Source organism: Oncorhynchus keta, chromosome 19 (assembly GCF_023373465.1).
Source record: "Oncorhynchus keta strain PuntledgeMale-10-30-2019 chromosome 19, Oket_V2, whole genome shotgun sequence".
Lineage (NCBI taxonomy): Eukaryota > Metazoa > Chordata > Actinopteri > Salmoniformes > Salmonidae > Oncorhynchus > Oncorhynchus keta.
This window is the reverse complement of record NC_068439.1, coordinates 10182260-10208674: the sequence shown is the minus strand read 5'-3', so window position 1 is coordinate 10208674 and position 26415 is coordinate 10182260. Positions and strand designations below refer to the sequence as shown.

General features: G+C 46.2%; 1 protein-coding gene across 3 annotated transcripts in view; it reads left to right on the top strand.

Annotated features, from left to right (window-relative positions):
• The window catches only part of LOC118397627 (gamma-aminobutyric acid type B receptor subunit 1-like), a 301998-nt gene that overhangs the window by 17534 nt on the left and 258049 nt on the right, over nucleotides 1-26415 (top strand). For all 3 annotated transcript variants that reach the window (XR_008070123.1, XM_052469313.1, XM_052469312.1), the window contains exons 2-6: nucleotides 14689-14772; nucleotides 19994-20061; nucleotides 20168-20306; nucleotides 22245-22430; nucleotides 23765-23782. Coding sequence is in view for 2 of the 3 variants with exons in the window: in XM_052469313.1 (XP_052325273.1) it covers nucleotides 14697-14772; nucleotides 19994-20061; nucleotides 20168-20306; nucleotides 22245-22430; nucleotides 23765-23782 (487 nt within the window). In the remaining variant the exon portion in view is untranslated. The remainder of the gene's footprint in view (nucleotides 1-14688; nucleotides 14773-19993; nucleotides 20062-20167; nucleotides 20307-22244; nucleotides 22431-23764; nucleotides 23783-26415) is intronic.

Below are 26415 nucleotides of genomic sequence, written 5' to 3'. Positions count from 1 at the left end.
GGTTCCAGGGAGGTTCTGAGAATGTTTTACTCTGGTTCCAGGGAGGTTCTGAGAACGTTTTACTCTGGTTCCAGGGAGGTTCTGAGAACGTTTTACTCTGGTTCCAGGGAGGTTCTGAGAACGTTTTACTCTGGTTCCAGGGAGGTTCTGAGAACGTTTTACTCTGGTTCCAGGGAGGTTCTGAGAACGTTTTACTCTGGTTCCAGGGAGGTTCTGAGAATGTTTTACTCTGGTTCCAGGGAGGTTCTGAGAATGTTTTACTCTGGTTCCAGGGAGGTTCTGAGAATGGTTTACTCTGGTTCCAGGGAGGTTCTGAGAATGGTTTACTCTGGTTCCAGGGAGGTTCTGAGAATGGTTTACTCTGGTTCCAGGGAGGTTCTGAGAATGGTTTACTCTGGTTCCAGGGAGGTTCTGAGAACCTTACGTTCTCTGAACTATTTGAGAACATTACCAATATCGAACGAAATGGAAAACGTTCCTAGAACATTACCTAAATTGAAATTAAATGTAACCACGTTTGAACTTTTTATTTTGTATTGTTCTTGGTCATGAAATACCAAGAAAACAACTTCCTTTAATGTACTGAGAATGTTCCAAAGCCAATCAACTGTCCTGCACCTTTCTCACAAAGTTGTGGGAAGGTGGATGCAAAATAATCATAGGACAACCACTCTCTCACCAAGCAACAAGACACATGTCGTCTTATGGCTTGGGGATAGAAGCTGTTCAGGATCCTGTTGGTTCCAGACTTGGTGCACTGGTACCACCTTCCGTATGGGAGCAGAGAGAACATTCGATGCCTTGGGTGGCTGGTGTCATTTTATAACATTTTTGGGGTCTTCCTCTGACACCGCCTGGTACAGAGGTCCTGGATGGTGGGAACTCTGCCCAAGTGATGTACTTGGTTGTACTCGCCACCCTTTGTATCGCTTTGCGGTTGGGTGCCTTCCAGTTGCAGCCAGGGGCATGCTCGCCCCACTGTTTCCTGTAGTCCAAGATCAGCTCCTTTTGTCTTTCTGACATTGAGGGAGAGGTTGTTTCCTGGCACCACACTGCCAGGTCTCTGACCTCCTTCTGTAGGCTGCCCTTATCGTCGTCGGTGATCAGTCAGTGTCGTGTCGTCAGCACCTTTGATGACCGTGTTGGAATCGTACGCACACACCCCCGAGGGGACTGTGTTAGTCGTGTGGTATGACTACACATGTGGTAGTAGTGTGTTACTGTAGTAGTGTGTTACTGTAGTAGTGTACTGTGGTGGTAGTTTTTCCTAGCCACCGTGCTTTTACACCTGCATTGTTTGCTGTTTGGGGTTTTAGGCTGGGTTTCTGTACAGCACTTTGAGATATCAGCTGATGTACGAAGGGCTATATAAATAAATATGATTTGATTTGATTTGATTTTAGTGTAGTAGTGTGTTACTGTAGTAGTGTGTTGGTGTGTTACTGTAGTAGTGTGGTGTAGTAGTGTACTGTGGTGGTAGTGCAGTAGTGTACTGTGGTGGTAGTGCAGTAGTGTACTGTGGTGGTAGTGTAGTAGTGTGGTACTGTGTTGGTGTGTTACTGTAGTGGTGTGTTGGTGTGTTACTGTAGTAGTGTGTTGGTGTAGTAGTGTACTGTGGTGGTAGTGTGGTACTGTAGTGGTGTGTTGTAGTAGTGTGTTGGTGTAGTAGTGTACTGTGGTGGTAGTTTAGTAGTGTGGTATTGAGGTAGTTTAGTATGGAAGTGTAGTTTGGTGGTAGTGTGGTAGTTTAGTAGTGTATTGTAGTAGTTTGGTATTGTGGTAGTTTGGTAGTTTGGTAGTGTGTGTGGTGGTGTAGTAGTTTGGTAGTGTGTGTAGTGGTGTAGTTTGGTGGTAGTGTGGTAGTTTGGTAGTGTGTGTGGTGTAGTTTGGTGGTAGTGTAGTAGTTTGGTAGTGTGTGTGGTAGTGTAGTGGTGTAGTTTGGTGGTAGTGTGGTAGTTTAGTAGTGTATTTTGGTAGTGTAGTGGTGTAGTTTGGTGGTAGTGTAGTAGTTTGGTAGTGTGTGTATGCGTTAAGGCTTTGTCTTTGTGTTTCTGTGCCAATGTGTTTTGTATCTCCACACGCAATTGTGTGTGTCTCTCCCCTCTGTCTGTCTATGAAGGCACCGTGGGCAGACATGAGAGTCGAATCTAAAATGATTATTGACTGGATAATATGTTAGATCCCCCGTCCTGCCTCTTCCCCTTTTCATACTTTGACATCTAGTCACGCACTAAACAACCTCTTCCTCCCACAGTTCAGACCTCCTCCCCTGTGAGGCTGTCGAATTGGCACTTGACATCTCCGATTTTTCACAGAATCTCAAGAGAATTATCCGCAGTGAGGGAAGGAAGATGTTTCGACAAGAAAAGCAGGTTAAATGGTTTTCAGTATCAAGCAGACTTGTCTTTGTTCATAGCCTCTTGGAGGTTGTCCCACTGGGCACACACTGGTTGAATCAACATTGTTTCTTGGAGGTTGTCCCACTGGGCTCACACTGGTTGAATCAACATTGTTTCCATTTCTCATCTCAATGAAATTGACATGGAATCAACGTGAAATAGATGTTGAATTGACATCTGTGCCCAGTGGGATATGTCTTTGTTATAACGTTCTATTTATTTATTATTCTATTTATATATGGTAACTCATTGTTGAAACTGTTTTCATGCGTTGGGATTGATTTATCATTGCAGTAAACCTTTTATTTTTCCTTTGACAACATACTGTAAGTGTTCAGAGTTTTGTTTAATGTGTGTGTGTACATCATTGTGGCTGTGTGTTGGTGTGCCCGCACATATTTGTGTGTGTGTGTACATCATCGTGTGTGTGTGTGTGTGTGTGTGTGTGTGTGTGTGTATGTCAACTGTGCATGTGTCCTGTATATCAAACACCAACACTTGAGCGGAGAAAACTGTTGACTGATATGTGGTCCGTTTTCCTCATTGTTGCCCAGTGAAAGGGGAAACATGTATTTTCACAGTAAACTGGAGGGGAGACAAATTGTCACAATGGGTTAAATGATGAGAAACCTGTCAGGGAGAAAGGGAGTGTACATGAATGGTTGCCAAGCAACAGAATCAAGACAGCTTTCAGCATTGGTTCCAGTGAACTGAAGAGACGGCTCTCCTTCTGCTGTGTCCATGTCCTGACTGTCACCTGTCAGCTTGAATATGAATGGAGGAGCAAAAGGTGTGTGTGTGTGTGTGTGTGTGTGTGTGTGTGTGTGTGTGAACGGATAGTGCCTATGTCTGGTTACTTCTTTGTCTCTGTGTCTGAGAGAGAGAGCGAGATGTGGAATCGTGAGAGAGAAAAATAGTTCCAAATTGTTCTTCCTAATAGAAGCTAGCTAGCTAGCTAGCTAGCTAGCTAACTCAAAAACAGGAAATGAACAACCCAATAGAAAAGACAAGAGAAGGACAGAAGACAAGAGGACATCAAAGTAAAACAGTTCTCTAAAGACACGAGATACAATAATACAAGAAACTTTAAGGTAGAATTCTATTGCCAACATTGTTGCCAACATCAGCAGCGTTGCTATGGAAACCGTTTTCTCAGCCTTCTCCGTGTGGATATCTGGTAAAGTTTTGATGATGGGACAGATCCATCAATGTTTGTTTGCAGATCTTACCAGTTGCAAAACAAGAACAAATGTAATATTTAATTTTAAAAAACAAGGCCACCTATAGAAAAGGGTTATTTGAAACCATTCCCCTTTCACAAAAAAGACAGGCATTTCTGAAGAAGCTGATCAGGGCAACACATGAAACTGTCCACCCACACAGCAATGGAACTGTATTAATACAAGGCAATGATACAAGCCTTCAGGCTTTTGAGAATGTGTCTGCTACCCTAAAAGCAGAAGCTGAGCTCATCTCAGTAGCTGAAGAACAAGTATATGAGGGAGATTATGGAGAAAAGCAGGCCTCAACAGTCTCTGTGACCCAGCAAGAAGCCCTCGGTGTCCCTCCCTCAGTGTACCTACCTCATCTGCAGCAGACAGAGCCAAGGACATGCCAACAACACCGAGAACACGTAGTTTATACGGGTAGTAGGGGTGATAAGAACAGTAGTAGATAAGAATGTGCTTCTACACCTGCATTGCTTGCTGTTTGGGGTTTTAGGCTGGGTTTCTGTACAGCACTTTGAGATATCAGCTGATGTACGAAGGGCTATATAAATAAATTTGATTTGAATTTGATTTAGTAGTTTATACGGGTAGTAGGGGTGATAAGAACAGTAGTAGTTTATATGGGTAGTAGGGGGCTACACTACCACAGAGGTAAATACCTGCTACAGTATATATTGATGATTTGGTTCTTATATCACCAACCAAAGAAGGTCGTCAATAAAACCTTAACATTCTAGAGCAATGAAATGTACGTTGTCATATTTGATACATTATGAATATGGTATTCAGGTGAGATTCGACGTGATATTATCTGTTGTGCGCATTCAGTTTGCCTACAAAATAGCGTTACAGACATACCTCAATGGAATATTACACTTTGTAACACAGAGCCGTAACAACATCAAAAACCAAAGCAACTGTCTGGTTAATTCATAATAATAATCGGGCCCCTCAAAACTAAAATCATGATTTCCCACCCCAAAAAAGAGGATGTCAGGAACAAAGAATGACTCATACCTTGGTATGACCATATCTACATCGCAACATTTTAAAACGGCAGTGAATGCACTCAAAAAAAAAAAGAAGCCCGCAGAGCATTGTATTCGATAGACATGAAATTATTAAAAAAAAAAAATGAACATCCCAATTAGGATTTGTAAGAAAATACTTGGCATAATCCTACCAATAGCTCTTTACGGAAGGGAAGTTTGGCGGCTGCTCAATAAACTGGACTTTAAAATGTGGGACAAACATCCAATTGATGCCCAACATGCAGAAGTCCAAAGAAATACACCAACTAATGCATGTAGGGCAGAACTAGTTAATGAGAATGCATTGTCAGAGAAAATACAACAAAAAAATCATACCAATTTTGGCTACAACTAAATTCAAGTCTCCAGTTTTAAAGGACTTCAAACCCAAGAGCTGAGTCTAGAAACGAGCCCTCTCAGACAGCTGGTGTTGGACCTGTCCAACCAACAACGAGCCCTCTCAGACAGCTGGTGTTGGACCTGTCCAACCAACAACGAGCCCTCTCAGACAGCTGGTGTTGGACCTGTCCAACCAACAACGAGCCCTCTCAGACAGCTGGTGTTGGACCTGTCCAACCAACAACGAGCCCTCTCAGACAGCTGGTGTTGGACCTATCCAACCAACAACGAGCCCTCTCAGACAGCTGGTGTTGGACCTATCCAACCAACAACGAACCCTCTCAGACAGCTGGTGTTGGACCTATCCAACCAACAACGAGCCCTCTCAGACAGCTGGTGTTGGACCTATCCAACCAACAACGAGCCCTCTCAGACAGCTGGTGTTGGACCTGTCCAACCAACAACGAGCCCTCTCAGACAGCTGGTGTTGGACCTGTCCAACCAACAACGAGCCCTCTCAGACAGCTGGTGTTGGACCTATCCAACCAACAACGAACCCTCTCAGACAGCTGGTGTTGGACCTATCCAACCAACAACGAGCCCTCTCAGACAGCTGGTGTTGGACCTATCCAACCAACAACGAGCCCTCTCAGACAGCTGGTGTTGGACCTATCCAACCAACAACGAGCCCTCTCAGACAGCTGGTGTTGGACCTATCCAACCAACAACGAGCCCTCTCAGACAGCTGGTGTTGGACCTATCCAACCAACAACGAGCCCTCTCAGACAGCTGGTGTTGGACCTATCCAACCAACAACGAACCCTCTCAGACAGCTGGTGTTGGACCTATCCAACCAACAACGAGCCCTCTCAGACAGCTGGTGTCGGACCTATCCAACCAACAACGAGCCCTCTCAGACAGCTGGTGTTGGACCTATCCAACCAACAACGAGCCCTCTCAGACAGCTGGTGTCGGACCTATCCAACCAACAACGAGCCCTCTCAGACAGCTGGTGTTGGACCTATCCAACCAACAACGAGCCCTCTCAGACAGCTGGTGTTGGACCTATCCAACCAACAACGAGCCCTCTCAGACAGCTGGTGTTGGACCTATCCAACCAACAACGAGCCCTCTCAGACAGCTGGTGTCGGACCTGTCCAACCAACAACGAGCCCTCTCAGACAGCTGGTGTTGGACCTATCCAACCAACAAAATCATGAACCAATCAAAGCACTCATATTTACGACATTGGGAAAAACAAAACAAAATCTCAAAGCCGACTAAATTGCTATCTGACCCTAGACAGAGAATATGAATTGACAGATTATCTCTACTCTTATCAGAGATATCATGCAGAGACATTATCTTTACCAAGTACAGGCTGAGTGACCACCTCTTGGCAATACAAAACTGGCAGACATAAAAAGACATGGCTACCTCAAAGAGGAGCGTGTACTGCATGTGGCTATTGCACTACGGGGGGAGGAGGGTGGGGGTGGTAGAGACAGAGATACCCTTTCTCTTCTACTGTGAGAAATATTCCTCACCAAGAGATTCATTATTTGCATAAATTAATACATGTATTTGAAGTTGTATCTTTTTAAACCCAGAGGAAAAACTAAAAATACTCAACGGCTCCTTTTGCAGCCAAATATCTGAAATGGCCTGAGAGGCACTGAATAATAACTGCATAGTTATAATTATTATTTTTAGTATTATTGTTGTGATTATTACTCCAAATAGTAGTAGTTTAGTGGTAGTAGGGGTGGTAATAACAGTAGTAGGGGTGATAATAACAGTAGTAGGGGTGATAATAACAGTAGTAGGGGTGATAATAACAGTAGTAGGGGTGGTAATAACAGTAGTAGTTTAGTGGTAGTAGGGGTGATAATAACAGTAGTAGTTTAGTGGTAGTAGGGGTGGTAATAGTAGTAGTTTAGGGGTGGTAATAACAGTAGCAGTTTAGTGGTAGTAGGGGTGGTAATAACAGTAGTAGTTTAGTGGTAGTAGGGGTGGTAACAGTAGTAGTTTAGTGGTAGTAGGGGTGGTAACAGCAGTAGTTTAGTGGTAGTAGGGGTGGTAATAACAGTAGTAGTTTAGTGGTAGTAGGTGTGGTAATAACAGTAGTAGGGGTGGTAATAACATTAGTAGTTTAGTGGTAGTAGGGGTGGTAATAACAGTAGTAGTTTAGTGGTAGTAGGGGTGATAATAACAGTAGTAGTTTATATGGGTAGTAGGGGTGGTAATAACAGTAGTAGTTTAGTGGTAGTAGGGGTGGTAATAACAGTAGTAGTTTAGTGGTAGTAGGGGTGGTAATAACAGTAGTAGTTTAGTGGTAGTAGGGGTGGTAATAACAGTAGTAGTTTAGTGGTAGTAGGGGTGGTAATAACAGTAGTAGTTTAGTGGTAGTAGGGGTGGTAATAACAGTAGTAGTAGGGGTGGTAATAACAGTAGTAGTTTAGTGGTAGTAGGGGTGGTAATAACAGTAGTAGTTTAGTGGTAGTAGGGGTGGTAATAACAGTAGTAGTTTAGTGGTAGTAGGGGTGGTAATAACAGTAGTAGTTTAGTGGTAGTAGGGGTGGTAATAACAGTAGTAGTTTAGTGGTAGTAGTTTAGCAGTAGTAGGGGTGGTAATAACAGTAGTAGTTTAGTGGTAGTAGGGGTGGTAATAACAATAGTAGTTTAGTGGTAGTAGGGGTGGTAATAACAATAGTAGTTTAGTGGTAGTAGGGGTAGTAATAACAATAGTAGTTTAGTGGTAGTAGGGGTGGTAATAACAGTAGTAGTTTAGTGGTAGTAGGGGTGGTAATAACAGTAGTAGTTTAGTAGTAGTAGGGGTGGTAATAACAGTAGTAGTTTAGTGGTAGTAGGGGTGGTAATAACAATAGTAGTTTAGTGGTAGTAGGGGTAGTAATAACAATAGTAGTTTAGTGGTAGTAGGGGTGGTAATAACAGTAGTAGTTTAGTAGTAGTAGGGGTGGTAATAACAGTAGTAGTTTAGTGGTAGTAGGGGTGGTAATAACAGTAGTAGTTTAGTAGTAGTAGGGGTGGTAATAACAGTAGTAGTTTAGTGGTAGTAGGGGTGATAATAACAGTAGTAGTTTAGTGGTAGTAGGGGTGGTAATAACAGTAGTAGTTTATACGGGTAGTAGGGGTGATAATAACAGTAGTAGTTTAGTGGTAGTAGGGGTGTTAATAACAGTAGTAGTTTAGTGGTAGTAGAGGTGTTAATAACAGTAGTAGTTTAGTGGTAGTAGGGGTGGTAATAACAGTAGTAGTTTATATGGGTAGTAGGGGTGGTAATAACAGTAGTAGTTTATACGGGTAGTAGGCGTTATAATAACAGTAGTTTAGTGGTAGTAGGGGTGATAATAATAGTAGTAGTAGTAGTATGGGTAGTCGGTAGTGGTAATGGTAGTAGTGGTAGTGATAATGGTGGTAGTGATAATACTAGTAGTTGTAATGGTGGTAGGAGTTGTAATGGTGGTGGTAGCGGTAATGATAGTAGCGGTGGTAGTAGCGGTAATGGTAGTGGTAGTAGCGGTAATGGTAATAGCGGTAATAGTAGTGGTAGTAGCGGTAATGGTAGTGCTAGTAGCGGTCGTGGTGGTAGCGGTAATGGTAGTAGCGGTAATGGTGGTAGTGGTGGTAATGGTAGTGATAAAGCTAGAAGTAGTGGTAGTGGTGGTAGCGGTAATGGTAGTAGTGGTAGTAGCGGTAATGGTAGTAGCGGATTTTTTTCCCTCTTCTTTCAGCTGGACTCCTAGCTGTCTTCATGACTCTATCCCCACTTGTGTGCCTCTATGAACAGTAGTGTTTATCTGAAGGAGTGTTACTGTTCATGCTGCAGAGCAGTTTTGACCAGGGCCCCATAGTGCACTATATAGGTCAATAGGGTGCCATTTGCGACTCAGCCATGGGCTTAATTTGATCACCCTGTTGTAAGAGAACTTTCGTGCAATGCAGGAAAGGTTGTAGTTTATTTGAGGATTAAAAAGGCTTTTGATCTTTGTAATTTCCATTTAGAAATTTCAGATTTGATAATCCATTAAGAAAAATATACCAACCCCGACAAATGTCCATTCATTATGTTTAATCCACATAATAATTCTCATTTCCTGTTGCAACACGATTTATTTTCCTGCCTGTAGCAAAGGAGCGACTCCCACCTGTACAGTTCAAGATAATAATGTGTCCAGATCCATTCATTGTCATTTCATGGCTGATTGATGGGCTGATCGTAAATGAAAAAGCCATTGAATAAAATTAATAAATTGAATAATTGAATAAAATTACATTAAAGGTCCAGTGCAGCCATCTTTATCTGAATATCAAATCATTTCTGGGTAACAATTAAGTACCTTCATCAGCAACGAGTGAGTTTCAATACACAATTAAGTACCTGATTGTGATTTCTTAGTCAAGGCAATTTACTCGAGCTGTCTTGGGAATGGGAAGGGGAAAACTGAAAATGAGCTCTTATTGGCAGAGAGATTTAGAACTCTCTTTCTTATTGGTCTATTAGCACATTTATTCCATTGAGATTTCACCATGGAAGGCCAGAACTCCATCCCACCTAATGCACACAGAAATGTCAGGTGGTCTTTACAAAACAGCTCTTACACTAAAAGGTCATTGTCATAATTTTCACAATGTCATACTACTATTCCAACCTCATAGTGGGGAAATATATATATATATATAAACACAGGAAAAGTACTCGGGACTATGGGGGAACATATCACGGCGGCATGAAGAGGTATATGGGTTAGGAGAGAGATACCTGTGGTGGACGTGCCAGGATTGGTTGATTTTTCACAGCGATTATCTGTAAGTGTTTGGCACATTTTAACATGAAGCATCTGGTCTCTGTTGTGACAGGCTTCGTCCCAACTTTCACCCTACTTACTATATAGTGCACTACTTTTGGCCAGGGCTCAGATCATCAGTAGTGCACTACGTAGGAATAGGGTGTAATTTTGAACGGATGCAGATTCACTATAGCTGTTGATGGTGCCCTCCTCGCGTTTCGTATCCCAACGGTTGGCTTCGGTGGTGTATTTTGAGTCTTTAATTGTGTCAGTCCTGTTGTTGGGCTGGGCAACGCTTAACAAAACACTTTTACATTCACTCTCTTATACCTCCACTTCTCCGCTTTCATCGAGATCATGTCCCAAATGCCACCTTATTCCCTATAGGCCCTGGTCAAAAGTATAAAGAATTGGTGTGTCATTGGAGACGCAGCCTCCCTCTCAAAAGCACTGGATGAAGTGCACCTAAATAGGCCTGTGCTCTCTGGCTGGCTGGCTCTCTGGCTGGCTGGCTCTCTGGCTGGCTGGCTCTCTGGCTGGCTGGCTCTCTGGCTCTCTGGCTGGCTCTCTGGCTCTCTGGCTGACTGGTTGGTTCTCTGGCTGACTGGTTGGTTCTCTGGCTGGCTGGCTGGCTGTCTGTCTGGCCTACTCTCTGGCTGGCTCTCTGGCTAGCTGGTTCTCTGGCTAGCTGGCTCTCTGGCTGGCTGGCTCTCTGGCTGGCTGGTTCTCTGGCTGGCTGGTTCTCTGGCTGGCTGGTTCTCTGGCTGGCTGGCTCTCTGGCTAGCTGGTTCGCTGGCTGGCTGGCTCTCTGGCTGGCTGGTTCGCTGGCTGGCTGGCTCTCTGGCTGGCTGGTTCTCTGGCTGGCTGGCTCTCTGGCTAGCTGGTTCTCTGGCTCTCTGGCTAGCTGGTTCTCTGGCTGGCTGGTTCTCTGGCTGGCTGGCTAGCTGGTCACCCTGTCACCCTGCTGGTCTCCCTGCTCTCTGGCTCTCTAGTTCTCTGGCTCTCTGGCTGGCACCATGCAAAGCAAGCATGCGTTAGTGGTGCATTGATATATTGCTAATTTAGCCCTATTTCAGACTTGGGCTGGGTCGATGCCTTCGTATATACTGGGCTGGTGGTGAGTCACTGGGCGGAAGCAGTAAGGAATAGGACCAGGATACTATTCAGATCATTCAAACTAATGAAATGAATGGGACTGGGTCTGGGACTGGTATTGGGTCTGGGTCTGGGAACGGGTCTGGGGACTGGTATTGGGTCTGGGACTGGGTCTGAGTCTGGGACTGGGACTGGGATTGGGTCTGGGACTGGTATTGGGTCTGGGACTGGTATTGGGTCTGGGACTGGTATTGGGTCTGGGACTGGTATTGGGTCTGGGAACGGGTCTGGGAACGGGTCTGGGACTTGGTCTGGGAACGGGTCTGGGTCTGGGACTGGGTCTGGGAACGGGTCTGGGAACAGAACTGGGAACGGGACTGGGAACGGGTCTGGGACTGGGAACGGGTCTGGGTCTGGGACTTGGTCTGTGAACAGGACTGGGAACGGGACTGGGTCTGGGAACGGGACTGGGTCTGGGAACGGGTCTGGGAACGGGTCTGGGACTGGGAACGGGTCTGGGACTGGGAACGGGTCTGGGTCTGGGTCTGGGAACGGGTCTGGGACTGGGTCTGGGAACGGGTCTGGGAACAGAACTGGGTCTGGGACTGCGTCTGGGACTGGGTCTGGGAACGGAACTGGGTCTGGGAACGGGACTGGGACTTGGTCTGTAAACAGGACTGGGTCTGGGAACCGGACTGGGTCTGGGACTGGGTCTGGGAACGGGACTGGGTCTGGGAACCGGACTGGGTCTGGGACTGGGTCTGGGTCTGGGAACCGGACTAGGTCTGGGAACAGGACTGGGTCTGGGAACGGGACTGGGACTTGGTCTGTAAACAGGACTGGGTCTGGGAACCGGACTGGGTCTGGGACTGGGTCTGGGAACCGGACTGGGTCTGGGACTGGGTCTGGGAACGGGACTGGGTCTGGGAACCGGACTGGGTCTGGGACTGGGTCTGGGTCTGGGAACCGGACTGGGTCTGGGAACAGGACTGGGTCTGGGAACGGGTCTGGGACTTGGTCTGTAAACAGGTCTGGGAACGGGTCTGGGTCTGGGAACCGGTCTGGGACTGGGTCTGGGTCTGGGAACCGGTCTGGGACTGGGTCTGGGAACAGGACTGAGACTGGGAATTATTTTTGTTGTTTTTTCTTTCACTTTTATTTAACCAGGTAGGCTAGTTGAGAACAAGTTCTCATTTACAACTGCGACCTGGCCAAGATAAAGCAAAGCAGTGCGACACAAATAACAACAACACAGAGTTACACATAAACAAACGTACAGTCAATAACACAACAGAAAAATCTGTATACGGTGTGTGCAATTGTAGTAAGGAGGTAAGGCAATAAATAGGCCATGGCGGCGAAAAAAATACAATTTAGCAATTAACACTGGAGTGATGAATGTGCAAGTAGAGATACTGGGGTGCAAAGGAGGAAAATAATAACAATATGGGGATGAGGTAGTTGGGTGGGTTATTTACAGATGGGCTGTGTACAGGTGCAATGATTGGTAAGCCGCTCTGACAGCTGATGCTTAAAGTTAGTGAGGGAGATATAAGACTCCAGCTTTAGTGATTTTTGCAATTCGATCCAGTTATTGGCAGCAGAGAACTGGAAGGAAAGACAACCAAAGAAGGAGTTGGCTTTGGGATGACCAGTGAAATATACCTGCTGGAGTGCGTGCTACGGGTGGGTGCTGCTATGGTTACCAGTGAGTTGCGATAAGGCGGGGCTTTACCTTGCAAAGACTTATAGATGACCTGGAGCCAGTGGGTTTGGCGACGAATATGAAGCTAGGGCCAGCCAACGAGAGAATTCGGGTCGCAGTGGTGGGTAGTATATGGGGCTTTGGTGACAAAACGGATGGCACTGTGATAGACTGCATCCAATTTGCTGAGTAGAATGTTGGAGGCTATTTTGTAAATGACATCCCCGAAGTCAAGGATTGGTCGGATAGTCAGTTTTACTAGGGTATGTTTGGCAGCGTGAGAGAAGAATGCTTTGTTGCGAAATAGGAAGCCGATTCTGGATTTAATTGTGGATTGGAGATGCTAAATGTGAGTCTGGAAGGAGAGTTTACAGTCTAACCAGACACCTAGAATATGTGGACAACTACAAATACTTAAGTCAGAATTGTCCAGAGTAGTGATGCTAGACTGGCAGGCAGGTGCGGGCAGCATGTTGAAGAGCATGTATTTAGATTTACTTGCTTTTAGGAGCAGTTGGTGGCCACGGAAGGAGTGTTGTATGGCATTGAATCTCGTCTGGAGGTTTGTTAACAGTGTCCAAAGAAGGGCCAGAAGTATACAGAATGGTGTCGTCTGCGTAGAGGTGGATCAGAGAATCACCAGCAGCAAGAGCGACATCATTGACGAATACAGAGAAATGAGTTGGCCCGAGAATTTAACCCTGTGGCACCCCCATCGAAACTTGCCAGAGGCCCGGAAAACAGGTGACTGGAACTGGGATTGGGAATGGGAATGGGACTGGCGCTGGGTTGATACCTGCCCATACACTGGGTAAGTGGTTATCTTGGTAAACTCAGAACTAAAATCTTGGGTAATTTGTCAGATGCTCGTATTCTGTCCGCGAGAGTTTAGGTAAGTGGTGACTGGACAGTCACTACAGTAGGTTGTAGTGGTGGAGGAAATGGACTGGCACCATACTACTGATGCCATTCAAACTAATGAAATAACAAAGACAAAGACAGAGACAGGGACTGTAGTTAGATGGAACACCCACCAAGGTTCTTTGTTCATTAGCGATTATATTTATGTAACATCTAGCTCTCTTTTATTGTACCTCACCATCTCTCTCTCTCTGTCTCTCTGTCTCTCTGTCTCTCTGTCTCTCTCTCTCTCTCTCTCTCTCTCTGTCTCTCTCTCTCTCTCTCTCTCTCTCTCTCTCTCTCTCTGTGTCTCTCTCTCTCTCTCTCTCTGTGTGTCTCTCTCTCTCTCTCTCTGTGTGTCTCTCTCTCTCTCTCTCTGTGTGTCTCTCTCTCTCTCTCTCTCTGTGTCTCTCTCTCTCTCTCTCTGTGTGTCTCTCTCTCTCTGTGTCTCTCTCTCTCTCTCTCTCTCTCTCTCTCTCTCTCTCTCTCTCTCTCTTTCTTTCTTTCTTTCTTTCTTTCTTTCTTTCTTTCTTTCTTTCTTTTCTTTCTTTCTTTCTTTCTCTCTTTCTCTCTTTCTTTCTTTCTTTCTTTCTTTCTTTCTTTCTTTCTTTCTTTCTCTCTTTCTCTCTTTCTTTCTTTCTTTCTCTCTTTCTTCTTTCTTTCTTTCTTTCTTTCTTTCTTTCTTTCTTTCTTTCTTTCTTTCTTTCTTTCTTTCTTTCTTTCTTTCTTTCTTTCTTTCTTTCTTTCTTTCTTTCTTTCTTTCTTTCTTTCTTTCTTTCTTTCTTTTTTCTTTTTTTTCTTTTTTTTTTTTTTTTTTTCTTTCTTTCTTTCTATTCAAGGGCTTTATTGGCATGGGAAACATGTGTTAACATTGCCAAAGCAAGTGAGGTAGACAACATATAAAGTGAAAAACAACAAAAATGAACAGTAAACATTACACATTCAACAGTTTCTCTCTCTCTCACCCTCTCTCTCTCCGCATGGAGAATTCTCTCTCAAATACTTTCTCTCTCTTCTCTCTCTCTGCCATATTCTCTCTCTCTTCCATTCTCCCTCCCTTTCTCTTCCCCTCCACCTCTTGGTCTCTGTCTGTCTCTTTGTATTATCCATCTTCAATGTAACGCTCTCTCTCCTCCCCCTGTTCTTAATATCTCTCCACCTCCCCTCTTCTTTCCGCAGGTGGAGGGATGGCCCTGTCATTACATAGTTTAATTGTCTTGGTGTTCCCCTTCCTCACGGCGGCCAAACACAATACAACTGCAGGTAATGAATTTTTGCTTTCATTTAAATGTGTGTCTTTGACGTGTGTGAGTGACTTTGTGTGTGCTTGTATGTGTGTGTGTATGCATGGTATTGTATCTCTGCAATGGTCGAAGGTACTCCCTCTGTTTTGATGGCTTAGTTTGCATGTATTGGTATTGTTCATATGTATGGACTCCTTTGTCATCAACCAGATCAGTCCCAAATGACACCCTATTTACATACTTTTGTTCAGAGTCCTATGTAGGGAATAGGGTGCCATTTGGGATGTAGACTATTACCAGAGACAGCCAGACAGCCAGCCACCATTTCAAGCCACTTCCAACAGTGAAGGCATGGCAGGCTAGACTAAACCCCAGGGTTAAAAACCAATCGACCACAAATGAAAGAGCGGTGCCATAACACGAATGGACGTTTGCTGTGAACAGCCGCCGCTTGTTGTTATCACATGTTATAGTGGTATTTTTTATTTATTTTAATTTTACCTTTATTTAACCAGGCAAGTCAGTTAAGAACATATTCTTATTTTCAATGACGGCCTGGGAACAGTGGGTTAACTGCCTGTTCAGGGGCAGAACGACAGATTTGTACCTTGTCAGCTCGGGGGTTTGAACTCGCAACCTTCCGGTTACTAGTCCAACGCTCTAACCACTAGGCTACGCTGCCGTCCCAACAGGGCGACACTAAAGCTCGCAGGCAGAATATCTTGTTACACCCTGTTACATACCCCTTGTGTCACGCTCGTCGAAATGGGTAGACCAAGGCGCAGTGTGCGTAGAGTTCCACATATTTTAATTAATAGAAACTCACCAAACAAAGCAAACAAGCAAAAACGAAACGTGAAGCTACTGGTGTGCACACAGGCAACTAACTGTAGACATAGTCAAGATCCCACAAATCACAAATAAGGCTGCCTAAATATGATCCCCAATCCGAGAGAAAGATAAACAGCTGCTTATCAGCTGTTCACCGTCGGGGGGCGGCTCCGGTGCGGGGCGAAGTACCCATTCCGCTCGCAGATGCGAGGTCTTCCTCCATGGTGGCTCTGGTGCGGGGATTGTCGCAGGAGGAACCGGACTGTGTGTCGTCGCTGGAGGCTCTGAATTGAGAACCCCTGCTGAAGGCTCTGGACTGCAGACCGTCACTGGAGGCTCTGGACCGCCGACCGTCTCAGGAGGTTCCTGGACCGCCGACCGTCTCAGGAGGTTCCTGCACCAGGCTGTTGATACGCACCTCAGGGCGAGTGCGGTGATGAGGAGGCACAGGACATACTGGACGGTGGAGGTGCACTGGAGGCCTGGAGCGTAGAGCTGGCACAACCTGTCCTGGCTGGATGCTCACTTTAGCCTGGCAAGTGCAGGGCGCTGGCACAGGACGCACTGGGCTGTGAAGGCGCACTGGAAACACAGTGCGTATCACCGCATAAAATGGTGCCTGAACAGTCACCCGCTCCTTAAAGCGAGTGAGGGGAGTTGGCTCTGGTCTGGAAACTGGCTCCATCAACCACCCCGTGTGGCCCCTAACCAAAAAGGATTTGGGGCTGCCTCTCGTGCTTGCGTCTTGGTTGCGAACCCCGGAGTCGTCGTTGATCCTCGTTCGCAGCATCCGTCTGCTTCCCCGGCAGGCTTTCATACCTCTCCAATACTTCCTCCCAAGTCCAGGCTTTTCTTTCCTCAACCTCCTCTATAGACCAGGATGCCATCTCCTCCCGAGCACGCTGCTTGGTCCAGTTGTGGTGGGATCTTCTGTCACGCTCGTCGAAATGGGTAGACCAAGGCGCAGTGTGGAGTTCCACATATTTTAATTAATAGAAACTCACCTTACAAAACAAACAAGCACAAACGAAACGTGAAGCTACTGGTGTGCACACAGTCAACTAACTGTAGACATAGTCAAGATCCCACAAATCACAAATAAGGAAATGGCTGCCTAAATATGATCCCCAATCAGAGACAACGCTAAACAGCTGTCTCTGATTGGGAACCATTCCAGGCCAACATAAACCATTAATCACCTAGATGACCCACCCTAGTCAATATCACGCCCAAACCAAAAGAGTATAAACAGCTCTCTATGGTCAGGGTGTGACACCCTGTTATATACTGTTATACCCCCTGTTACACACCCTGTTATAAACCCTGTTATATATCATGTTAAATACCCTGTTATTTACTGTTGTACACCCTGTTATACACCCTGTTATACACCCTGTTATACACCCTGTTATACACCCTGTTATACACCCTGTTATACATATACACCCTGTCATACACCCTGTCATACACCCTGTTATACACCCTGTTATATACCATGTTAAATACCCTGTTACTGTTATACACCCTGTTATATACTGTTATACCCCCTGTTACACACCCTGTTATATACTGTTATACCCCCTGTTACACACCCTGTTATTTACTGTTATACACCCTGTTATAAACCCTGTTATACACCCTGTTATTTACTGTTATACACCCTGTTATACACCCTGTTATTTACTGTTATACACCCTGTTATTTACTGTTATACACCCTGTTATTTACTGTTATACACCCTGTTATTTACTGTTATACACCCTGTTATAAACCCTGTTATACACCCTGTTATTTACTGTTATACACCCTGTTATTTACTGTTATACACCCTGTTATACACCCTGTTATACACCCTGTTATTTACTGTTATACACCCTGTTATTTACTGTTATACACCCTGTTATACACCCTGTTATACACCCTGTTATAAACTGTTATAAACTGTTATACACCCTGTTATACACCCTGTTATACACCATGTTAAATACCATGTTATATACTTTTACACACCCTGTTATACACCATGTTAAATACACTGCAGTGATGTTTTACAGTAAGCCAGGTGAGGAACACTGCAGTTGATGTTTTACAGTAAGCCAGGTGAGGAACACTGCAGTGATGTTTTACAGTAAGCCAGGTGAGGAACACTGCAGTGATGTTTTACAGTAAGCCAGGTGAGGAACACTGCAGTGATGTTTTACAGTAAGCCAGGTGAGGAACACTGCAGTGATGTTTTACAGTAAGCCAGGTGAGGAACACTGCAGTTGGTGTTTTACAGTAAGCCAGGTGAGGAACACTGCAGTGGTGTTTTACAGTAAGCCAGGTGAGGAACACTGCAGTGGTGTTTTACAGTAAGCCAGGTGAGGAACACTGCAGTGATGTTTTACAGTAAGCCAGGTGAGGAACACTGCAGTGATGTTTTACAGTAAGCCAGGTGAGGAACACTGCAGTGATGGTTTACAGTAAGCCAGGTGAGGAACACTGCAGTTGATGTTTTACAGTAAGCCAGGTGAGGAACACTGCAGTGATGTTTTACAGTAAGCAAGGTGAGGAACACTGCAGTGATGTTTTACAGTAAGCCAGGTGAGGAACACTGCAGTTGATGTTTTACAGTAAGCCAGGTGAGGAACACTGCAGTGATGTTTTACAGTAAGCCAGGTGAGGAACACTGCAGTGATGTTTTACAGTAAGCCAGGTGAGGAACACTGCAGTTGATGTTTTACAGTAGTTGTTTTCTTTTTTTTGTAGCTAATTATTTTTGCCTTGATTCAAAGAATGATTCCACTGTGTCTGTAGTATTCATAATGAAACCTGTATCACATATTTTTTACTCCAATATTTAATGAATGAACGAACAACTTACACAGTGAAACTATCGGTCTCTTGTGTGTGGGTGATCTAAATGAATGGTCCTATTGGTATTTCATGATAAATGAGTTATTTGACCCAATGATTCTACAAGTGCAAGGTTTCTTTTAAAGATATGAATGAACAATGCAATGTTTTGAACATTTGGACAGCCTGTGTTACAAGTAATTCCGCTCTGCATTATTTGGTGTTTTATGTTGTACATGGAGGATATGTTTTGCAGAATTCTGCATGCAGAGTCTCAATTGGGTGTTTGTCCCATTTTGTGAATTATTGGTTGGTGAGCGAACCACAGACCTCACAACCATAAAGGGCAATGGGTTTTGTAACTGATTCAAGTATTTTTAGTCAGATCCTAATTGGTATGTCGAATTTTATGTTCCTTTTGATGGAATAGAATGCCCTTCTTGCCTTGTCTCTCAGATCGTTCACAGCTTTGTGGAAGTTACCTGTTGCGCTGATGTTTAGGCCGAGGTATGTATCGTTTTTTGTGTGCTCTAGGGCAACGGTTCTAGATGGAGTTAATATTTGTGGTCACGGCAACTGGACCTTTTTTGGAACACCATTGTTGTTATTTTACTGAGATTTACTGTCAGGGTCCAGGTCTGACAGAATATCTAGGTGCTGCTGTAGGCCCTCCTTGGTTGGGGACAACAGCACCAGATCATCAGCAAACAGTAGACGTTTGACTTCATGTTCAAGTAAAGTGAGTTTGGGTGCTTGGAGAAGAAGACAGAATGTAAACTACTCAACATGGAGAAGTGATTGATAAACTGGAGGCCATGTTTCAGAAGGCACAGGTTGACATGGAGTACATGGAGAAGCAGCTGAGGCTGGACTTTGTGACTAATGCTCCAGGTAACGCTCCTCCTTCTCAAAACCCATTGGAGAAGGTCACAAGGGGAGGGACTTTGAATCTCCTCCTCCAATACAGTTGAAAAAGAGGCGAGGAGATAGGATGCGAGGAATCATGAAAACATAGATTGAGGTCTGATAAGTAGTCAGTAGGTATAGAGCTGCATCTAGTGGCCACGGGCAGGTACTGACAGTGTTTACAGGCAGAAAAGGCTAACAGACGAACAGACACAGAGAGATCTGACAGAAAGGTCGCATCCCCAAATGGCACCCTATTTCCATAGTGCACTACATTTGATCAGAGCTCTATGGACCCTAGTCAAAAGTAGTGCACTATAAAGGGAATGGAGAGCCATTTGAGACTAAGCTAGAGGACAGGGTTGGCTGACTGGCTGGTTGGTTGGTTGGCTGGCTGGTTGGTTGGTTGACTGGTTGACTGGCTGGTTGGCTGGCTGGCTGGCTAGTTGGCAGGTTGGCTGGCTGGTTGACTGTTTGGCTAGTTGAGTGTTTGGCTGGTTGGCTGGCTGACTGTTTGGCTGGCTGGCTGACTGGTTGGTTGGTTGGTTGTCTGGTTGACTGGCTGGCTAGTTGACTGTTTAGCTGGATGGCTGGCTGACTGTTTGGCTCTCATCATGTCCTGGTCATTTCTTGTTTATCTGACGGTGTGTCTCTCCTCTCGTTCCCAGGAGGCTGTGCTATAATCCGGCCTCCCAGAGATGGAGGGATAAGGTACAGAGGACTGACCCAAGAGCAGGTAGGGGGACGCAGGTTTATGTATTGTAACAAATGTACATGACAATTATTCAACAGGTACAGCTCCCTATCTCACGTTATGTGTGTGTGTGTGTGTGTGTATCCAGATCCGCAGTGTACATGTGCTACCTCTGGACTATGAGATTGAGTACATCTGCAGAGGGAACAGAGTGATCGTAGGTCCCAATGTTAGGAAGTGTCTACCCAACGGTACCTGGACTGACCTCACCCAGCGCAGCAAATGTTGTGAGTATCTCTTCTACTCTAATACACTAATCCGTAACTGACCATATATCCATATATTTGCTTCCATGTGTGACGGACTGGGTGTCCTGTGCAACACAAGACTGTGTTAGCCCACAGAGCTAAAGTCTAGGCATTCGCATTGGGCAGCTAACGAAAGTCCAGTCTTAGTCAAGGTTAATCATAAACTCTCCATCTCTTTCTGCTTCGACCCGTCTTTCTCCATCATGCGTCTACTTTCAGCCCCTTCAAAACAGGGGGTCTACTCCTTTTAGAACGAGGTAAGGCCCTCTAACATCCATTCACATACTCGACTGCTATCCACTGAAAGCATGCAGCTTTTTCATGGCAACGATGGTAAGTCTTTATAACCCCTGTCGACTCTCTATAACCCCTGTCGACTCTCTATAACCCCTGTCGACTCTCTATAACCCCTGTCGACTCTCTGTAACCCCTGTCGACTCTCTGTAACCCCTGTCGACTCTCTGTAACCCCTGTCGACTCTCTGTAACCCCTGTCGACTCTCTGTAACCCCTGTCGACTCTCTGTAACCCCTGTCGACTCTCTGTAACCCCTGTCGACTCTCTGTAACCCATGTCGACTCTCTGTAACCCCTGTCGACTCTCTGTAACCCATGTCGACTCTCTGTAACCCATGTCGACTCTCTGTAACCCATGTCGACTCTCTGTAACCCCCGTCGACTCTCTGTAACCCCCGTCGACTCTCTGTAACCCCCGTCGACTCTCTGTAACCCCCGTCGACTCTGTAACCCCCGTCGACTCTCTGTAACCCCCGTCGACTCTCTGTAACCCCCGTCGACTCTCTGTAACCCCCGTCGACTCTCTGTAACCCCCGTCGACTCTCTGTAACCCCTGTCGACTCTCTGTAACCCCTGTCGACTCTCTGTAACCCATGTCGACTCTCTGTAACCCCTGTCGACTCTCTGTAACCCATGTCGACTCTCTGTAACCCCTGTCGACTCTCTGTAACCCCTGTCGACTCTCTGTAACCCCTGTCGACTCTCTGTAACCCCTGTCGACTCTCTGTAACCCCTGTCGACTCTCTGTAACCCCTGTCGACTCTCTGTAACCCCTGTCGACTCTCTGTAACCCCTGTCGACTCTCTGTAACCCCTGTCGACTCTCTGTAACCCCTGTCGACTCTCTGTAACCCCTGTCGACTCTCTGTAACCCCCGTCTACTCTGTAACCCCCGTCGACTCTGTAACCCCCGTCGACTCTGTAACCCCCGTCGACTCTGTAACCCCCGTCGACTCTGTAACCCCCGTCGACTCTGTAACCCCCGTCGACTCTGTAACCCCCGTCGACTCTATAACCCCTGTCGACTCTATAACCCCTGTCGACTCTATAACCCCTGTCGACTCTATAACCCCTGTCGACTCTGTAACCCCCGTCGACTCTGTAACCCCCGTCGACTCTCTGTAACCCCCGTCGACTCTCTGTAACCCCCGTCGACTCTCTGTAACCCCCGTCGACTCTCTGTAACCCCTGTCGACTCTCTGTAACCCCTGTCGACTCTCTGTAACCCCTGTCGACTCTCTGTAACCCCTGTCGACTCACTGTGTTCCACTCTTTAGTTACCTTTTCTGTGTTTTTCTCTCACTCTTTACGAAAAATCTTCACAGGCTCAGTTGCTTGTCCAGGGTGAATGATACAGTAACATTATGGAAGCATATTAGAACCTAAAACCTGAGGAATACATTTTCTCCTGCCTCCCAACCACCTCAATCCTCCCTCCCTCCCTCCCTCCCTCCCTCCCTCCCTCCCTCCCTCCCTCCCTCCATCCCTCCCTCCATCCCTCCATCTATCCATCTCACCCATACCCCCTCTAACCCTGACACCCCTTCCCTCCCTCCCTCACCTCTCCCTTCCTCCCTCTCACCCATAACCTCTCTAACCCTAATCTATCCCTCCATCCCCTAGTACTACAGTGCCCGCGGGTGTGGACGTCTCTGGAGAACGGGCGCGTATCCCAGTGGCCCCTGGGGCCCCCAGTGGAGGGGACGGTACTGCAGTACAGCTGTCTGCCAGGATTCATCCTGGTCGGCAGGAACGCAACACACTGCAACAAGCTGGGCAAGTGGGACTCTCCCAAACCCGTATGCCACTGTGAGTAAAGATACTGAAGCGATATAGTGCTTTGATCAAAAAGTGGATCTTAGGACAACCTGATGTACATTTTTACCAGAACCAATTTCGGATTTGTTCTGCTAGTCTATAGCTCTGTTAGTGTATGGCTCTGTTAGTGTATGGCTCTGTTAGTGTATGGCTCTGTTAGTGTATGGCTCTGTTAGTGTATGGCTCTAATAGTCTATGCTCTGTTAGTGTATGGCTCTGTTAGTGTATGGCTCTAATAGTCTATGCTCTGTTAGTGTATGGCTCTGTTAGTGTATGGCTCTGTTAGTGTATGGCTCTGTTAGTGTATGTCTCTGTTAGTGTATGTCTCTGTTAGTGTATGGCTCTGTTAGTGTATGGCTCTGTTAGTGTATGTCTCTGTTAGTGTATGTCTCTGTTAGTGTATGTCTCTGTTAGTGTATGTCTCTGTTAGTGTATGTCTCTGTTAGTGTATGTCTCTGTTAGTGTACGTCTCTGTTAGTGTACGTCTCTGTTAGTGTACGGCTCTGTTAGTGTACGGCTCTGTTAGTGTACGGCTCTGTTAGTGTACGGCTCTGTTAGTGTACGGCTCTGTTAGTGTACGGCTCTGTTAGTGTACGGCTCTGTAAGTGTATGGCTCTGTTAGTGTACGGCTCTGTTAGTGTACGTCTCTGTTAGTGTACGTCTCTGTTAGTGTACGTCTCTGTTAGTGTACGTCTCTGTTAGTGTACGGCTCTGTTAGTGTACGGCTCTGTTAGTGTACGTCTCTGTTAGCGTACGTCTCTGTTAGCGTACGGCTCTGTTAGCGTACGGCTCTGTTAGCGTACGGCTCTGTTAGCGTACGGCTCTGTTAGCGTACGGCTCTGTTAGCGTACGGCTCTGTTAGCGTACGGCTCTGTTAGCGTACGGCTCTGTTAGCGTACGGCTCTGTTAGCGTACGGCTCTGTTAGCGCACGCGTACGGCTCTGTTAGCGTACGGCTCTGTTAGCGTATGGGTCTGTTAGTGTACGGCTCTGTTAGCGTACGTCTCTGTTACGGCTCTGTTACGGCTCTGTTAGCGTACGGCTCTGTTAGCGTACGGCTCTGTTAGCGTACGGCTCTGTTAGCGTACGGCTCTGTTAGCGTACGGCTCTGTTAGTGTACGGCTCTGTTAGTGTACGGCTCTGTTAGTGTACGGCTCTGTTAGTGTACGGCTCTGTTAGTGTACGGCTCTGTTAGTGTACGGCTCTGTAAGTGTATGGCTCTGTTTACAGTAAGATATAAAGTAGCTCTAAATCCAGTATGTATTGTGTGTATTGAAACTAACACAATTCTCTGTTTGGTTCTTCCACCGTGTGTCCATGTTGAAGATGACAGACATTACACAGGTAAGACCATTTCCAAACATGTCTCCTGTAAGATTGTATTGATTTTTAGTTAATTGCTATCCGTGTAGTTTTTCCATGTAGTTTTTCCATTTAGCCCTGTGTATAGGTACGTCTAAAGGGAATCTAGCAAAGGGAAGCACCACGAGCAAGCAGTTGCTTATGAACAGATACGTTTGTTGATAGTTTGACCATGTAGTTTTTCCATTTAGCCCTGTGTATAGGTACGTCTAAAGGGAATCTAGCAAAGGGAAGCACCACGAGCAAGCAGTTGCTTATGAACAGATACGTTTGTTGATAGTTTGACCATGTGTAGATCTGCTATATGGGACTATTCAAATGAAGTGTGAGGTTTTTTTCTGTAGCCTCTCGAGCCGCTTACACGGATGGTTGATATCCGGGCAGCGAACCATTCATGTAAGCTTGCGTCGTTAGGAGGTTCGTGAGTCTTAACATTTTTTGTAGAAGTTGCCGATTTTCTATTATCTGATAAATTGATCGCTTTGTCAATCCTGCACATGATGGCAGTGTTGCACTGGAAAGAAATCTGGGTTTAACGTCACAATAACGTCATACTCTTGATTGCATGTGATTAAGAAAAATATAGACTCTATATTTTATTTACTTACTGTATTTATCCGGGTAGTCTCATTATTTATTTATCCTGTTCTTTGTGCGGGATTGTTTGTGTGACATTTGTGCATGTTTGAGACGAACGTGTTTGTTCCTGTTTGTGGGTGTTGCCGGACTGTTTTAGTCCCAGTGTTTGTTCCTGTTCGTGGGTGTTGCCGGACTGTTTTAGTCCCAGTGTTTGGGGCATTTGTTTTTGTGAGCGCCCAATGTTACGTCGGGTGGCCTATGTTTGCCGTGTGTGCATTAAAGAGCACTACCTTGAACTCTCTGTTTCCTGCGCCTGAATTCACACACACTACACCCATATCGTTACACTAGGGTGTCCCAGATTAGACTGGGTTTGATTTACAGGAGTATTTATGGTTCTACGCCCAGATATCTAACTGATTTACTTCCCCCATGTTAGGGATGCACACAATCACAGCACCAGATCAGCTGTAGCTATTGTGTGCTTATACATGTTCAGGAGTAATGCTGGGAAAGGTACTTTCTTGTATACTGGAGCCTAAAAATGACGTCCTCTCTGGGCAGCTTTAAAAAGGAAGTTTGATGTCTTCTGTGCCCATTTGAATGCCCCCTACGATTAGATAGATGTTCTTCTTCTTTGATTTTTATGTTTTATTATCTCGCTGTCATCCTGTGTTCAACCTTGTTGGATCTTGTCTAGCCATGCAAAAGTGCAAAAGTGATTGTTTTTGATTAAAAACAGGCTTTATCTACCTTCCCAACTAATTAGAAACTTCAAACATTTATTTTCATGGAAAAGATGTTTCATGTTTCTGGACGATGCACCACGATGCACCATGCTGGACGATGCACCACGATGCACCATGCTGGACGATGCACCACGATGCACCATACTGGACGATGCACCATGCTGGACGATGCACCATGCTGGACGATGCACCACGATGCACCATGCTGGACGATGCTGGACGATGCACCATGCTGGACGATGCACCATGCTGGACGATGCACCACGATGCACCATGCTGGACGATGCACCATGCTGGACGATGCACCATGCTGGACGATGCACCACGATGCACGATGCACCACGATGCACCATGCTGGACGATGCACCATGCTGGACGATGCACCATGCTGGACGATGCACCATGCTGGACGATGCACCATGCTGGACGATGCACAATGCTGGACGATGCACCATGCTGGATGATGCACCACGATGCACCATGCTGGACGATGCACCACGATGCACCATGCTGGACGATGCACCATGCTGGACGATGCACCATGCTGGACGATGCACCATGCTGGACGATGCACCACGATGCACCATGCTGGACGATGCACCATGCTGGACGATGCACCATGCTGGACGATGCACAATGCTGGACGATGCACCATGCTGGACGATGCACCATGCTGGACGATGCACCATGCTGGACGATGCACAATGCTGGACGATGCACCATGCTGGATGATGCACCACGATGCACCATGCTGGACGATGCACCATGCTGGACGATGCACCATGCTGGATGATGCACCACGATGCACCATGCTGGACGATGCACCATGATGCACCATGCTGGACGATGCACCACGATGCACCATGCTGGACGATGCACCACGATGCACCATGCTGGACGATGCACCATGCTGGACGATGCACCATGCTGGACGATGCACCATGCTGGACGATGCACCACGATGCACCATGCTGGACGATGCACCATGCTGGACGATGCACCACGATGCACCATGCTGGACGATGCACCATGCTGGACGATGCACCACGATGCACCATGCTGGACGATGCACCATGCTGGACGATGCACCATGCTGGACGATGCACCATGCTGGACGATGCACCACGATGCACCATGCTGGACGATGCACCATGCTGGACGATGCACCATGCTGGACGATGCACCACGATGCACCATGCTGGACGATGCACCATGCTGGACGATGCACCATGCTGGACGATGCACCACGATGCACCATGCTGGACGATGCACCACGATGCACCATGC